A 16,219-nucleotide genomic window follows, 5' to 3' on the forward strand; every position below is an offset into this window, starting at 1 on the left:
TTGTAATTACAATAAAGAAATTTTTTATATATGTCTAACAAATGAAACTCTTTTGTTGCAAATTTGCAATTAATATAAAGGAGGTAATGCACTTTTTTTTTTCAATTAATACTACCTCCGTTACAAGTAATGTGCAACGATTTGACATAAAGCAGAGAGGAAAAATGTCCAATCGTTGCACATAACCTGTAACAGAGGTTATTTCAGGACAATGATTAATTGTAAAAGGAGAAGATCACATTGTATTTTTTGTTTTATAAGTGGTCAATCTGACAAAAATCCCTAATAATGTCTAGTTATTGGTATTATGTAAATATGATTGATGTAATTTAATAATAAACCGAATTGAAGGTAACTAGCTTTTATTAATAAAATTCTTGATCAACAGCTAATACCCTTTGTTGAGCATTCAAGAAGAGTGTGAGGATGAATGCTGGCACATTTTTATTTCCAAGTACATTTTTAAAAATAACACGAACAAACAAATTAACTAACTAACTAACATAGTTGTCTCATAAATTACATTCAAGTAAAAGCCATCACAAACAAGTCCAATGCTTGCATTTATCTATCACTTGCATCAATCTCCGATCCTTCAACGACAATCAATTTTGCATCCATGTATAATAAGCCCAACACCACAGCCTCCGCCTCGACTATCTTCGGGTCTAGAGTTTGTATGTCGATGAGTGTGTTGACTGTTATAAAAATAAATTTAGATAAAAAATGATGTTAGACGACATACTTAACGTTTCTACTTTCTAATATAACTAGCTACGAGCCTACGACTTCCAAACGTAGGAACTTGGAAGCTGTTATATACTTGAGTACGTGTTAAATTTCGAAACAATATTGTTAAGATATATTAGTTAGAATATATCTTTGACTTTGTAAATATATAGTTGCCTAACTTATAGCCTAGATTATTTGATGTATATCTCTTAGCTTAATTAGTGGCCTAACTTAAGCATGTACAATGTATATAATGACAGTAAGTGGAATGCAAAGATTCACGGAAAAGATTTCTTTCATGGTATCAGTTGCTTAGGGTTCTTCCGCTGCACCCTAACAATTTTCCGCCCTCTGTTCTTCTCTTCTTCATCAAACCTCTTCTCTTCTATACTCTGTTTTCTCTTCTATGGGGGATTCAAAGCATTCGTATCACCCTGCTCTTACTGTGAACAACATCAAGACCTCCATTCCGGTGGTACTTGAACTTGACAACTCACAATACTCTACTTGGGCGGAACTCTTTAAAATTCACGCTCGATCGCACCGGGTTCTACACCATATTATCCCTCCCGTATCCAAGGATCCGGCGAAGGAAAAGGCTCCTCTCACCGACGAGGAGAAAGAATGGTGGTCCATCTTGGATGCAGCCGTGGTTGGGTGGATTTATTCCACGATTTCCAATGATCTTTTGCAAACAATTATGGAACCCGATGCTACGGCCATGGAGGCTTGGAATAGGTTGCGTGATATATTCCAAGACAATCAAAACTCTCGTGCCGTTACTCTAGAACAAGAATTTTCCTCTACAAAAATGGAGGATTTTCCCAATGCGTCGGCTTACTGTCAAAGGCTCAAGAGCCTTTCCGATCAATTGCGGAATGTTGGAGCTCCGGTGGACAACAATCGGCTGGTTCTACAGTTGGTTTCGGGCCTCACCGAACCGTATAATGGCGTGGCTACTCTTATACGACAAAGCTCTCCTCTCCCTCCTTTTTACCAAGCCCGATCAATGCTCACATTGGAGGAATCGGGCTTGGCAAAACGGGCAGCCATGGCGTCGGGCTCGGCGTCTGCTATGGTGGTGACTTCTCGTGACGGTGATTCGGGGTCTGATGGCTCGGGTAATGCTCGCGGGAAGGGTAAAAATCAGAAGAAAAATGGTGGCCGGAAAGGGAACCACGGTGGTGGCCGTGGTACGTCTGCTGGTGGTTCAGGCAGTGGCGGCGCCGGCGGTGCAGGCCGTGGTGGCGGCGGTCAGCAGCAGCAGCAGGTGTGGGGTCCGGGTTCTTGGCAGCAGCAGTCATACCCTCCTTGGGGTTGGCCGTGGGCTGCTCCACCATGCCCATTTCCAACCCAAGGTTGGGCCAGGCCTCAAGGCCCATCTAGGCAGCAGCAGGGCCTTCTCGGTCCACGACCTCCACAGCAAGCCTATGCAGCCTCTCAGTCCAATTCCTATGCACCAACGGATCTTGAAGCAGCTTTCCACACTATGTCCTTGCAGCAGCCCGATCCCTCGTGGTACATGGATACCGGCGCCACTTCTCATATGACATCCAACAATGGTAATCTCTCGTCTTATTTTAATTTGAGCGATCATCATAATGGTCTTATTGTTGGTAGTGGTCATTCTATTCCAATTCGTGGTTGTGGTAATACTACTTTACCGTCCCCAAATCCTCCCTTGTCCCTCTCCAATGTCCTACATGCCCCTAAACTCATTAAAAATTTGATTTCTGTTCGTAAATTTACCACTGAAAACTATGTGTCTGTTGAGTTTGACCCTTATGGTTTTTCTGTGAAGGATTATCGGACGGGGATGCCAATAATGAGATGTGATAGCCAAGGGGACCTTTATCCACTCACTACCAATATCTCTAGTTCTACTCCATCAAATTTTACTGCTTTAGCTTCTTCTTTTTGGCATGATCGTTTGGGACATCCGGGATCTTCTATTTTAAAGACTCTTAGAAATAATAAAAACATTGAATGTACTCACTCCTCTAGCTCAAGTGTTTGTCATTCTTGTGTACTTGGAAAGCATATTAAATTGCCATTTGTTTCTTCTACTTCTTCTACTACTATGCCTTTTGATATTGTTCATAGTGATCTTTGGTCTTCACCTGTTTTGAGCTCATCGGGCCATCGTTATTATATGCTTGTTTTGGATGATTTTTCAAAATTTTTGTGGACATTCCCATTAGCTAAAAAGTCGGATGTTTATGATAAAATTTTAGCATTTCAAGCATTAATACGAACTCAATTTGAACGACCTATTAAGACCTTTCAATGTGATAATGGGAAGGAATATGATAATGGACCTTTTTGGGCTTTGTGTGAGTCTAATGGTATGTCTTTCCGTCTTTCATGTCCTCATACTTCATCACAAAATGGGAAGGCCGAGCGCAAAATTAGATCATTGAATAATATTATTCGCACTCTTCTTGCACATGCATCTTTGCCCCTTCTTTTTGGCATCATGCACTACAAATGGCTACTTATCTTCATAATATTCTTCCAAGCAAATTATTAGAGTCTAAGTCTCCTCTTGAAGTTCTCTATCAAAGGAAACCGTCATATTCTCATCTTCGTGTTTTCGGTTGCTTGTGTTATCCCTTATTTCCGTCCACAACTATTAATAAACTCCAAGCCCGGTCTACACCATGTGTTTTTTTGGGGTTTCCATCCAATCACAGGGGTTACAAGTGTTATGATCTTAGCACTCATAAGATTTTTATAAGTCGACATGTTGTTTTTGATGAATCGGTTTTTCCTTTTTCCAAGTTGCATACACCCCACTCCCACACTTATGACTTCTTGGATGACGGTCTTCATCCTTCTCATATTCATCATCTACAGACCACTGGGCAGCCCACTCCATTGGCCCAAACCGAACAGAGGCCTGCTACTCCACCTAGCCCACCTCCGTTCTCTCCTTCCCAGACTGGGCCGACGACTGCTCCTTCACGCAGCCCAGTCCGCCAGCCTACACCTAGCAGCCCAGTCCGCCAATCCCCTTCTCCTTCTAGCCCACCTTCAGCTCCTCCCTCATCTCCCTCCTTGGATCACGGCCCCCCTTCTCCTTCTCGCATTGCAGCCTCTGTTGGGCAGAATAGATCACAAGCGGACCGTGGGCCTGTTCAATCAGCCACGGCCCACTTGCGGTCTACCCAAACAGTTGGCCCAAATGCTTCTATCTCCAACCCAACTCCGATTCCTTCTTCTTCCATGGTCACTAGGAGCAAAAATGGTATCATTAAACCAAACCCGAAATATAAAAATTTCAGTGCTATGGTTTCTAAGGTTACGAAATCCCCTCTTCCTCGTAACCCCGTTTCTGCTCTTCGTGACCCGAATTGGAAAATGGCTATGGATGATGAATTTAATGCTCTTATTAAAAATAAGACGTGGGAGTTGGTGCCCCGTCCACCTGATGTTAATGTTATTCGTTCTATGTGGATTTTTACTCATAAGGTGAAATCTGACGGTTCTTTTGAGAGGCATAAAGCCCGTCTTGTAGGTGATGGCAAAACACAACAGGTTGGCATTGATTGTGGGGAGAATTTTAGTCCGGTTGTGAAGCCGGCTACTATCCGTACTGTTCTTAGCCTAGCTTTGTCTAAAGCTTGGTCGATACATCAACTGGATGTTAAGAACGCATTTCTGCATGGTAAGCTTCAGGAGACAGTCTATATGCATCAACCTCTTGGGTACCGTGATAAAACTCACCCTGATTATGTGTGTTTATTACGGGGATCCTTATATGGTCTTAAGCAGGCACCCCGGGCGTGGTATAAGCGTTTTGCAGATTTTGTTGCTACTATTGGTTTCACTAATAGTAAGAGTGACAATTCCCTTTTTATTTATCGTCATGGGAAAAATGTGGCTTATTTACTGTTGTATGTTGATGACATTATTCTTACTGCTTCTTCTGATACTCTGCGCCGTTCTATTATGTCCCTTCTTGGCTCGGAATTTGCTATGAAGGACTTGGGTCCTCTTAATTATTTTCTTGGTATTGCTGTGACAAGGCATAAGGGTGGTTTATTTTTGTCACAACGGAAATATGCTGAGGAAATCATTGACAGGGCAGGTATGAGCTCGTGTAAACCTTCGGCTACTCCGGTGGAGGTCAAACCGAAGGTCAGTGCTTCGGGTTCACCATTTGCAGATCCGACCTTATATCGCAGCCTTGCTGGGGCGCTGCAATATCTCACTTTCACCAGGCCAGATATTTCTTATGTCGTGCAACAGGTTTGTTTGCATATGCATGACCCGAAGGAGACTCATATGGCTGATCTTAAACGTGTCATTCGGTACGTACAAGGTACTCTGGATCATGGTTTACATCTTTATCCTTCATCTATTTCTTCTCTCGTATCTTACACTGATGCTGATTGGGGTGGGTGTCCCGATACGAGACGATCCACATCTGGGTATTGTGTTTTCTTGGGTGATAATTTGATTTCTTGGTCCTCGAAGAGACAAGCTACTCTGTCTAAGTCTAGTGCAGAGGCGGAGTACCGGGGTGTTGCTAATGTGGTTTCCGAGTCATGTTGGATTCGGAATTTATTATTGGAGCTACATTGTCCGATTAAAAAGGCTACATTGGTGTATTGTGACAATGTGAGTGCTATTTATCTTTCGGGTAATCCGGTACATCATCAACGGACCAAGCATATTGAGATGGACATACTTTTTGTTCGTGAAAAGGTGGCTAGGGGTGAAGTCCGTGTTCTTCATGTTCCTTCTAGGCATCAAATTGCGGATATTTTTACAAAAGGCCTCCCCCGGGTACTTTTTGAGGATTTCAGAGATAGTCTAAGTGTCCGTCCTCCTCCCGCTTTGACTAAGGGGGTGTGTTAAGATATATTAGTTAGAATATATCTTTGACTTTGTAAATATATAGTTGCCTAACTTATAGCCTAACTTAAGCATGTACAATGTATATAATGACAGTAAGTGGAATGCAAAGATTCACGGAAAAGATTTCTTTCAAATATGAAATGGGCCTGGGCAACCCGAACAAGGAGGAGGAGAGTTAGGTCCACAAACAAGGCTTTGGAGCTTCCATACTAAAACCAATTGGCAATAGTAGGAGGTACTCCTCTACCTTATAAAGTGGAACCACCTCTCCTCTTTCTCCAATGTGGGACACTCATAAGTGGGCTACAATGGGATTCAACAATACGGAATATGAGTATATGACACCCAATAATTACCTTCATTTTGGATAAGTTGCAACACCACCGTCAACGCCATATAATTGAATCTTGCAATTGCTTCTGATCCGAAACAGAGGAAATGTTGTCAATTAGAAATGGAAAACAAAGTTTAGTACAGTAAAATGTATCCAATCAAATAATAATTTTTTAAAAAAAAAGAAAAGAAAAGAACCTTGTTGTATGTAAGGATACAAGCAGAGTCCATGCTCCATCATCATTTTGTGAGGTCTTGTATAGTTTCATTATCGATGTTAATATAGGGAACATGTGAGATATTGTGCCATTCAGATCCAGAATCTTCTTTGGCACTTATTCTTTCTTTCAAAATTGGACAATTCCAAATGATGATTCTTTTGAGATTTTTGGCAGGTAGATGTCTCAACTTCTTGCATTTCCATAATTCCAATCCTTCAAGAGATGAGAGGGTGCCTATCCACTCTGGAAGTCTTTCCAACTCTTCAAATTCATTAAGGTGTAGAGATTTAAGGTTAGGGAGGTGGAGTTGAAGTAGTTGTTGAGGCAGACTTTTCATTTTTTGCTGCTTATTTTTTGATCTCTCAGACAACCAAAGTTCTCTAAGGGAGTTATTGTGTTTATGGTGTGGAGGAGTGATGGTGTGGTGGTTGTCATTACAGAACACCGTCAAATAAGACATACACCTTGTACTAGTACTATGACTATGACTATTATCTCTGCTTTCTATTTCATGCTCCACATCAGCAACTAAAGAATGAAGGTGAGGAAGATGTGGAATCCACTCTAGCACTGAACTAGTTACATCACGAATATCCAAATCAACAAGGCCCTGCAATTTACTCAAATCTGGGATGGGATGCTTTACTGATTCACAACCATATATTTCTAGTTTTTCCAAAGATGTGCATTCCGTGACACTAGTTGGGATCTTTTCTAACCTCTCACAGTATGAAATATGAAATGTACGCAAGGAGGAAAGACCCTTGAACATATCATCAGGTAAACAAACCAAGTTGTCACAACCATGTATATTTAACTCACAAAGGGAAGAGAGACTAGACCCATTATATTGAACATATCATCTGGAAGACTAACTAAGGCTTCGCAACTGTACAGTTTCAAATCCTTAAGAGGGACAAGGGAACTCAGACCACTGGGTAAACACACTAACATGGGACAACGTTCTAAATAAAATGTCTCTAGCCTAGAACAATTTGACAGAGATTGAGGTAGGCTTTTCATCCCAGGCATCTTTTTAACAATGAGAGAAGTTAGACTACCACTTTTGTGATACTTGATTATATCCAAGGGTTCTTCACTCTCACCAAAATTCTCAAAAAATAAACTTCTTAGGGAATTAAAACTCAAGGCTGGACTTGTTTCCACAACATCTAGCTTAGGACACTCAGCTATTTCTAAAACCTCAAGACATGGAAATGGGACTACTACAGTGGTAGCATTAGCAGTAGGGGGTACAAGGTTTAGCTTACTCAAACGTTCACAGTCACGAATTCGAAGCTCTCTTAAACTTGGGAAGAATTCATTTTCTAGAGACGACCCGTCAGCATATTTGCCCTTATTTGTGGTATCAAGGCTTTCATTTACATGGTTATTCTCATTCTCATTACCATTTACCTCTTCACCTACAGTTTCCACTTCGGGCAACTTATATAGACACAAGCCCCTCAGATTAGGCAACCTCCCAAGATCATTAATCGGAAGGTGTTTGCAAACACAACCCGATATCGTAAGTCGTCTAAGATTGACCAACTTACACAATTCTTTTGGTAGCTCCTTTAATCTCGTCTCCCAGAGGATCAATGCCTGCAGCTGATAGAGCTTACATACAGAGTCAGGTAAAATTTCGATTGGGTTGGATGAAAAATCTAGATATCTCAAATGCTTCAATTTCCCAATTGTAGACGGCACTTCTGTTATCCCTTTGTTAACTATTATCAAGGTTCGCAAGCATCTTGCTTCAGTTAACACATTCCAACTCGGGCATTTCCCACTCCATATATTCATTGTCCGTACATGTTGTATTATTTCTTCCTTCAAAGGTTTGCTTTTTTCCTCTGTAAAATCAAATAATACAATATGGCGACAATTGAATACAGTGAATGATGTATTAGCTTTAGCATCCCAAATGAACAACTCCTTTTTGAAGATATGGATTGCAAGATCATGCACTAAATCGTGCATCTTGCATTTCCATATTTCTTTTTCTGTGTTATTCTCTCTCCAAATCACCTCTAATTGTAAGAATGAGATATTCAACAAAATTTTGAAAAAACCTTCCCCCTTCTCTTCCATTGCTAAAGTCGAGTTGCTTGTATCAGCTTTAAGGAATCCCTGAGCAATCCAAAGATCAATCAACTCATTCTTCTCCATTATGTGGTCTTTGGGAAAGGTCGCACAGTAGGCAAGGCATTGTTTCAAAGAAAGCGAAGGTAAATGCTGATAACTCAAAAACAACGATGGTAGGATGTAATTTTGACTACTTCTCCATACTTCTTCCTTTTCTATTGCTTCCCAATCCGATAAACTCTTTTTCGATTGAAGTAAACCTCCCATAGTTGTTATTGCCAAAGGAACACCCTTACACTTCTTAACAATCTTATGCCCTACCTCCTTATGAGAAGAAGGAATAGTTACCCATTTTTCAAAAAGAGACCAACTATCCTTGTCTGATAGTCCTTTCAACTCAAATGGTTTACCAACCCCTGCACTCGTTGCAACATCTTTACTACGAGTAGTAACCAAAATCACACTACCTTGTCGACCCTTAATTTTCTTCAATTGGTCTTTTAATAATTCCCATAAAGCTCTATTTTCGGTCCATACATCATCAAGTACAAGCAAGAACTTCTTATCTTTCAAATATTTTTGAAGTTCTTCTATAAGTTTGTCCATTGTAGTCAATTCCAAGTCCCATTTTTTCAATGAAAGCATTTCAACCATTTCTTTAAGAATTTTTTCAACATTGAAATCCTCAGACACACATATCCACATTTTCTTATCAAAATGTTTAGCAACTTTCTCTTTCTCGTGGTATAGAGCTCTTACTAAAGTTGTTTTCCCAAGACCTGATTATTAAACAATTAAAAAAAATGTAATTACCGACCATTAATATTTGTAACATCATCGATGATATACTGACATATACGTCATTGACCGACTCTTATTACCATGGTTAATAGCCGATTGCTTATGTAATTAGTAACCGTTTTAGTATTTTTACCAACCACTTATGAGTTATGACACTACTAGTATTAAAGCGTCCTCTAGTCAATATTAATTACTTAATGTGTTGATTTTTTATTGAATTTTGACACTATTTACCTTTTTTTTTTTTTTTTTTTTTTGAAGCAAATGACACTATTTACCTAAGTAATCAATTTGACTATCATGAATTATTATGTACGATATATAGAGAAAAAATCTAGTATTGCAATGTCTTTTTTTTTTTTTTTTTCTACTTAATATAAGGTCATGTTTTCTTTATCTTATTTTTGCTAAAAATTAAAATAATTTTCCTCAACTGAAATGGTGGCAAAAGTGCAAAACATGTTTTGAATACCGTAGCATGGTAATTATTACTACAACTGTCTTAATTAAGTTTGCCTGGTATTATTTCATCTCTCTCTCTCTCTCTCTCTCTCTCTCTCTCTCTCTATATATATATATATATATATATATATATATATATATATATATATTTTTTTTTTTTTTTGAAACCATTTCATATGTCTGTATGTAGTTTGCCCCTTTCTATCTTTTATATAGATCCACTAGCTTTTAAATACTTCTCACTTGTATCTTATAAAAAATAAAATAAAATAACCTCTCACTTTCTATAACTTAAAATTACAGGCTCACATACTCTTCATTCAACTAAAAATAAACAATCCATTTCATACATTTATAGATTAACGGTTGAAGATTCATAAAGGGTATTTGAGAATTTTTAAATTTATTTTTATACTAGATTTCTTGATCTTAAAATAAATATAAAAAAGAGTGGATCCAACAATTAATATAGTTGAAACTTTACCAGTTTGGAGATTATCTATTTGCACCAATTAATTTCAGTTGAATTGATGTAGAAAATTGAAGGGAAAAATTATAATTAGGCCCTATTAGCTCACCTTAAAAAAATATTTAGTAAAAATAATTTCAATTCAGTAAAATTAATTTAAGTTTAGTAACAATAATTTCATTTCAGATAAAATCAGTATGTAACTCTAAAGAAGAAATATAATAGAGAATCATTAAAAATAATTTCAATTCAGTAAAAATAATTTCAGTTCAGTAAAAACAATTTTAGTTTAGTAAAAATTAGTAACTTAAAGAACAAATATAATAGAGAATTAGTAAAATTAATTTCAATTCAATAAAAATAAGGTGACGTGAACGGGGCCAAATATATATATATATATATATATATATATATATATATATATATATATATATATATATATATATATATATATATATTTATACACCATATTTATATTGTACATTTGATTTATTAAAATGTTTTCTTTATACTTTAATTTCAATAAAAAAAAATTGGTACTATTAAAATTTATATTTTAGATACCAACTATTCATTTGACCATCCCCTTTCCAATATAAGAGAGAAACATAATTTATCAAAAAATTTATTCACATGATTTTTTAAAGTTTATTTTTCAACAGTGATTTTTTTGTTTTCAATTTAGAGCATTATCTTTTACTACCAAAAAATCCCTTTTATATAAAGATTGATGGAATAATTATTGATTTTAATTCCCTATATAAGCTTGATTGGTCTCATTAATTAGAATATTAAAGTAACAACATCTGCTTTTAGGGCCGGGGTATTATTATGTTCAAAATTGGACACCAACCTTTTCACAAATTTTTGTATGTGTGGCTAGCATATATAACGGGCCCAATGCGTTTAGGCCCAATATATTATGGACCTCAACCAAAAAAATGACGGACCTATTACATTATCCGTTATTTTAGAATTTCAACCGTTTTATTTGAAATTTTGAATGTAACATAATAATAGTCGCATGTTGTATTAGAGATAAGGATGCTAATTCAAATGCTAAAATCTCATAAACTACTTCAAAAAGAATTTATAAGATTGAGATATTAATAGTAGTAAATTAGTTTAGTTTAGCTTGAATGTAATACGAAGTAGTATAAAAATTACATGAAACATAAAACAAATTTAAAAGCACTTGCACTATTTTAAAACTTACCTCCAAGTCCAACGATGACAATGGTTGAGAGATGTTCCTTATCATTATCATGACTACACATCATTTCGAGCAATTTTTGTCTATCTGCATCCCTCCCTACTATTACTTCAGCACTTGAATTTTTCCGAATATGCTCCAAGTGTGTCCTCTCATCAGAACTAGTGGACACACTAAAGAGTGCCTCCTTGTCTAGATCTCTTTGTATGAGACCTATTTTCTTAGCCTCCTTATCTAGCTCATCAAACTTGGAAATAATCTCAAGGACCTTGTGAGTCATTCGAAAGCGGAAAACTATAGGGTTTTTGGAGGGAGAGAAGAAAGTACACACCTTTTTTTTATGTTCGATCTCCCTACGAAGAATTTCATAGTCATAGTCATCCATGACATTATCGGCAAAGTAAGTGATATCCTTGACTTTTTGAAGCCAACGTTTCACACGCTCACTTTTCACCACATCATTTGCACTTCCTACATCTTTTAGGAACGCTTGAGTGTCATTGAATTTCTCCTTCAGATTTTTGAGGTGACCTTGAAAACCTCGGGCAAGACTTATCTCCTCCCAAGCTTGAGCAGCAACAAATTGGGTTGTTGCTTTTATAACATCTATGGTTAAATCTACCATATTGAACAGTTTTTTTTTATTTTTTTATTTTTTTATTTTTTTTGTTTTTATGGGGATCAAAAAGAGAAAGAGGTAATACAATTCAATATGAAGTAGTTCACGTACTAAATTGTAACTAGTTTTTTCTATGGACAATGATTTAATACAAGCTTATGTTTTTTGGTTGTTATAATTTTTTCATGCATCTTGTACTCTTTAAATAATGTGTAGAAAATGATTCCTTGCTAGGTTTAGTGTAAAAGTAATCAATTCTTTACTTGTTATCGCAAATCTTCCTATTTGCTTGGGGTAATACCGTAATATTATCCCTTGCTTCTTAATCCAATTCTTACTTTTATCTTGCCTATCTTAGCTAGAAGGAAAGTAATTGATTCTAACCTTTACTTGATCACCGAATCCATTATATTATTGTCCCAAGTTATGAATATTACATTTGGGCACAAAACTACATACAATGGCAAGGAAAGGGTTGATGTGATGGATATAAAGAGTAAGATAACATTATCTAAAGCCCCATTATGTTCATCTTATTTCAGAAAAAATAAATTCACAAGTGTAGAATTTTAGATGTGTTGATAAGGGTTACAATTTACCAAAGAACAATTATAACCGAAATAAATTCAAATAAGTGATAATCAAGTGAATATAACATACTCTAAATAATCTTTGTTTATATAAAGAAGTATACAATTTTTTTTTTCACAAAGTGAATATTTGATGATACTCAAGAAATTAACGTTCATTAATCGGGTGATGTGAGGGTTGTAGATGTACAAAGTATAAGATATTAAATAAAAAAAAATGTAATTAAATACAAGTTACTTTGTAAGAGTTGGGCACGTATTACATCTCTATACTCTATCCGTGTTTAAATAAATTTTGTAAAATAATGGGTGGTAGGTTATAACCGTATAAGTTGAGAAAAGGGAAAAAAAGTTGTAGAGAGAAATTAATTTAAACAAAAACATTTCATTTATTTAACTACAACTAGAAAAGAAAAAAGTTTCATTATTAGAAATTTTATTTAATATTAGGGAAGTTTAATCAACTAAAGAAAAATCAAAAGGTTTTGTGTGAGACCGGACTCACGTGAGACCGGGCTTAATAACAAAAGTCCAATAAAAAGGCGCGGGCTAACTAAACTCGATCGCGAGGCCCGCAACACCAAAAACATGATAGTTGACTCACGTGAGTCCGTCTCACCCAAAACTTTACCAAGAAAAATATATTACAAACAATCCAACCTTTAATACTCCCTTCGTATTTTATTAAGTGTTACACTTATTAAATGTGGTGAGAAACCTTCTTTTATAAATTGTCTGTCTCGTTTTGACCAGATATGAAGCATTGAAGATACTTGCAGAGGTACGTCATACTCATTCGAATCGTGATGAACTTTTAACCATGGAAAAGGCGCCGTTGTCAACCTGAGTATTCTGAAAAGGTTTTAAAAAATACATATTTGTCAATAATAATTGTTATAATATCCACATCATCTACCAAAACATGCAGCTAACCCCAACATTTTAGAGATATAAGATGTTAATTTACTTTTTTTGTTTTATTTTCATATACTCTGTTTTAGGCTTTAAAAGTAAAGAAATATAGGGTCAAGACTCAACAGTAAGCAGACGAAAATTGCTCTTTGTTACTTACTATTGTAATCTCCCCTCAAAAAAATAAAAAACAAAAAAAAAAAAAAAAAAAAAAAAAAATACTATTGTAATCTTCTCCAAAAATTTACCTCTAAACATCGGTACCAAATTATTTAACCCGAACCGATTATGACCCGAACCAATTATAACCCGACCCGAAAATTAAAGAAACTGTAATAAAAACAAACCTAACCGAACCGACCCGAAATTATTTAAAACCGATCCAAACTGACCCGATAATAATTCCAACCCGTTAAAAACCGATCCGTTGTAAACCGAAAACCGATAAACCGAACAAAAAACCGAACCGCAAACCCGATTGACACCCCTCTATCTACTCTATTTCTATATGTTTATATCTTGTCTTGTGCAACATTACTAATAACATATACAATGCACGTAATTATAAAGGTGTCCATTATTCGGATAAAAATCGAAATCCAATCCAATCCAAACCGAATTATCAATTCGGATTGGATCCAAATCGGATCGGATTAAATTTTTTTGAAAAATCGGTTTTCGGATCGGATCGGATTGACCTTGTTCGGATCCAAAAAACCCGAAATAACCGAATTATGAAAGCGTTATTTTACAAATAATTTAATATTAATCATGTTAATCCATGTTTATGATTATAATAATATTAATCATGTTAACCTATGTTTTCAATACTTATATAAACCATGTGCTATTATACTTTCAAGAATTGAAATTTTATGAATGCATTTTTATTTACATAATCTCATTAGACCTAAAAAAATTAGCAACGTATTTTAATTCGGATTTTTGGATTGGATCCAAATAACCGAATCATAATTCGGATTGGATCGGATTGGATTTGGTAAGTAATTTGGATCGGATTGGATTTGAAAATTAAAACTGAAATTTATTTCGGATCGGATTGAATTTGGGCTAAATCCAAACTGAAAACCGAATGGACACCCCATGCTTGTAAAAATGTATAATCACATGATTTATGTACGCATTACAAATACAATATTCAAAGTTCAAATCACATAACTAAGAATGACGTACTAAACCAGAATAAGTAAATTAAACTTAAACTTATATGGAGTGCAAGACTACAAAATATATATAGAACAATTATGACCAATTACACAACAACAAAAGATGCATCTTTGAGTTGCAAAATACAAAGCTCTTTTCGATACCGTCCACTTATATAAATATATAGAACAATTATGACCAATTACACAACAAAAAAATCATCTTTGAAATGCAGAATACAAAGCTCTTTTTAGAATTTTAGCATCTTCCTCTGACAGAGTTCCTATTTATCAACTTCTAAAACCAGATTTATGAAAACTATAAGCACTAAATACACTCTCTTCCTAATTTTTAGAAAACTATAAGCACTAAAAAAAAAGCAGCATAAATACATAATCATCCTATGCCTATCAAATTCCTCGTCATTGGTCCTTCAAGTGAAACGTCCAGGATCAATAATCACTATTCACTATTACCTGAAGAGAATAAAGAACCAAAATCAGCATCGACATTCTCACTTTCTTCTGATTCACTTTCACTGAGATCTGGAATTTTGGGCTTAGGTGGAGGTGTAAAGCTGGTGGTAGATCGTCGGCGACCACTTGAAACAATATTGCTTAAATCTATGCCTTCCAAGTTCTTTTGCTCTTTCCTTCCTTTTCTGTACATCCTTGATCTCTGTTTATAAAAAAAAGTCAGTAATGTGCCTTTTCATGCTCTCCTATCAGACAGAAGTATTGCGAGACCTTATAGGCACACATCTAAGCTCCAATGTAAAATTTCAGCACCTATGCTCCATAAATTGAAAAGCTTCAACCAATGTGAATGTAACTAGTATTGAGCCTGTTTAACTTTCCTGTATATAGCAGGGGAAATACTGCAGAAGAACAAAGGAATAACATTAGCCTTAACATAAACCAAGTGGTAACAACTTGTTCAATTACTACCATTGATTTGAAAGATTGAGATACTAAGAAATTAGAGACCTCAATCCACAAGATTTGATTACTGATATTAGACACTCCACTTGCTTGCCTTATGAGGGTGGTTTAGTGATAAAGAATTTATATGGATCTTGCTAACAAATTCCCCTGGACGTTTAATAAGCATTTAAAACATTTTTTAAAATGATATAATTTGCGAATGCATGCCAAAGTCACCTCTCGATTGGTGTAATTAATGTTCATTTTAATTTAATATTTCTACTTTAGTTAACTTATTCAACCCCCTAGAACATTGGTTAGCGTTTGCCTTTTATCAATTAGAAGGGATCCACTCTTTGTTATCTCTTCCAATTTATGTTAGCCTACCTCATATTACCGACAAACTTCGTAACAAATCCAATTTTCGAATGTAATTCTTTTTCAATTTCCTTAACCTTCAATTCACTCTAGCACCCATTCACCAAAACGCTACAACAGTAATTTACGAGTTACAACGTCTCCAAAAGCAGCAGCGGCCGTGCAAATCAAGCACCTAGACCGTGTCCAACCATCATCAATTCATCATCATCATCATATTGTAATTAACTTTAGATAAAAAAAAATTCATTGTGATTATAGTTCAAATTATTTTACTACACTTGGGGCCTATTCATATTTACTTAATTTCAGTTCAGTTCAGTTCAGTTCCAATCAGTTCAGTTCAGTTCAGTTCCAATCAGTTCAGTTCAGTTCAGCTCTTAATTTTCCTCTCACATAAAATATTCATTTCAGCTTAATTCAGTTCAGTTCAGTTCCAATCAGTTCA

At 35.8% G+C, this 16,219-nt stretch overlaps 2 protein-coding genes across 2 annotated transcripts; both read right to left on the reverse strand.

Moving 5' to 3' along the window:
• Positions 1-345: 345 nt before the first annotated feature.
• Positions 346-11,960, reverse strand: LOC145614469 (putative disease resistance protein RGA1). The gene is made up of 4 exons (XM_081669525.1): positions 11,186-11,960; positions 6,127-9,016; positions 5,952-6,014; positions 346-698 (listed from the first exon to the last, which is right to left on the reverse strand). The coding sequence occupies exons 1-2, from the start codon at positions 11,805-11,807 to the stop codon at positions 6,963-6,965; spliced, it is 2,676 nt and encodes an 891-aa protein (XP_081525651.1). The 5' UTR covers positions 11,808-11,960; the 3' UTR covers positions 346-698; positions 5,952-6,014; positions 6,127-6,962.
• On the reverse strand, positions 6,169-6,921 carry LOC145613604 (uncharacterized). The gene has a single exon (XM_081668702.1). It carries the CDS (start codon positions 6,919-6,921, stop codon positions 6,169-6,171), a length of 753 nt encoding a protein of 250 aa, XP_081524828.1.
• Positions 11,961-16,219: the final 4,259 nt, after the last annotated feature.

The sequence above is a fragment of the Chenopodium album genome, chromosome 25 (assembly GCF_948465745.1).
Source record: "Chenopodium album chromosome 25, dcCheAlbu1.1, whole genome shotgun sequence".
NCBI classification, from domain to species: domain Eukaryota; kingdom Viridiplantae; phylum Streptophyta; class Magnoliopsida; order Caryophyllales; family Amaranthaceae; genus Chenopodium; species Chenopodium album.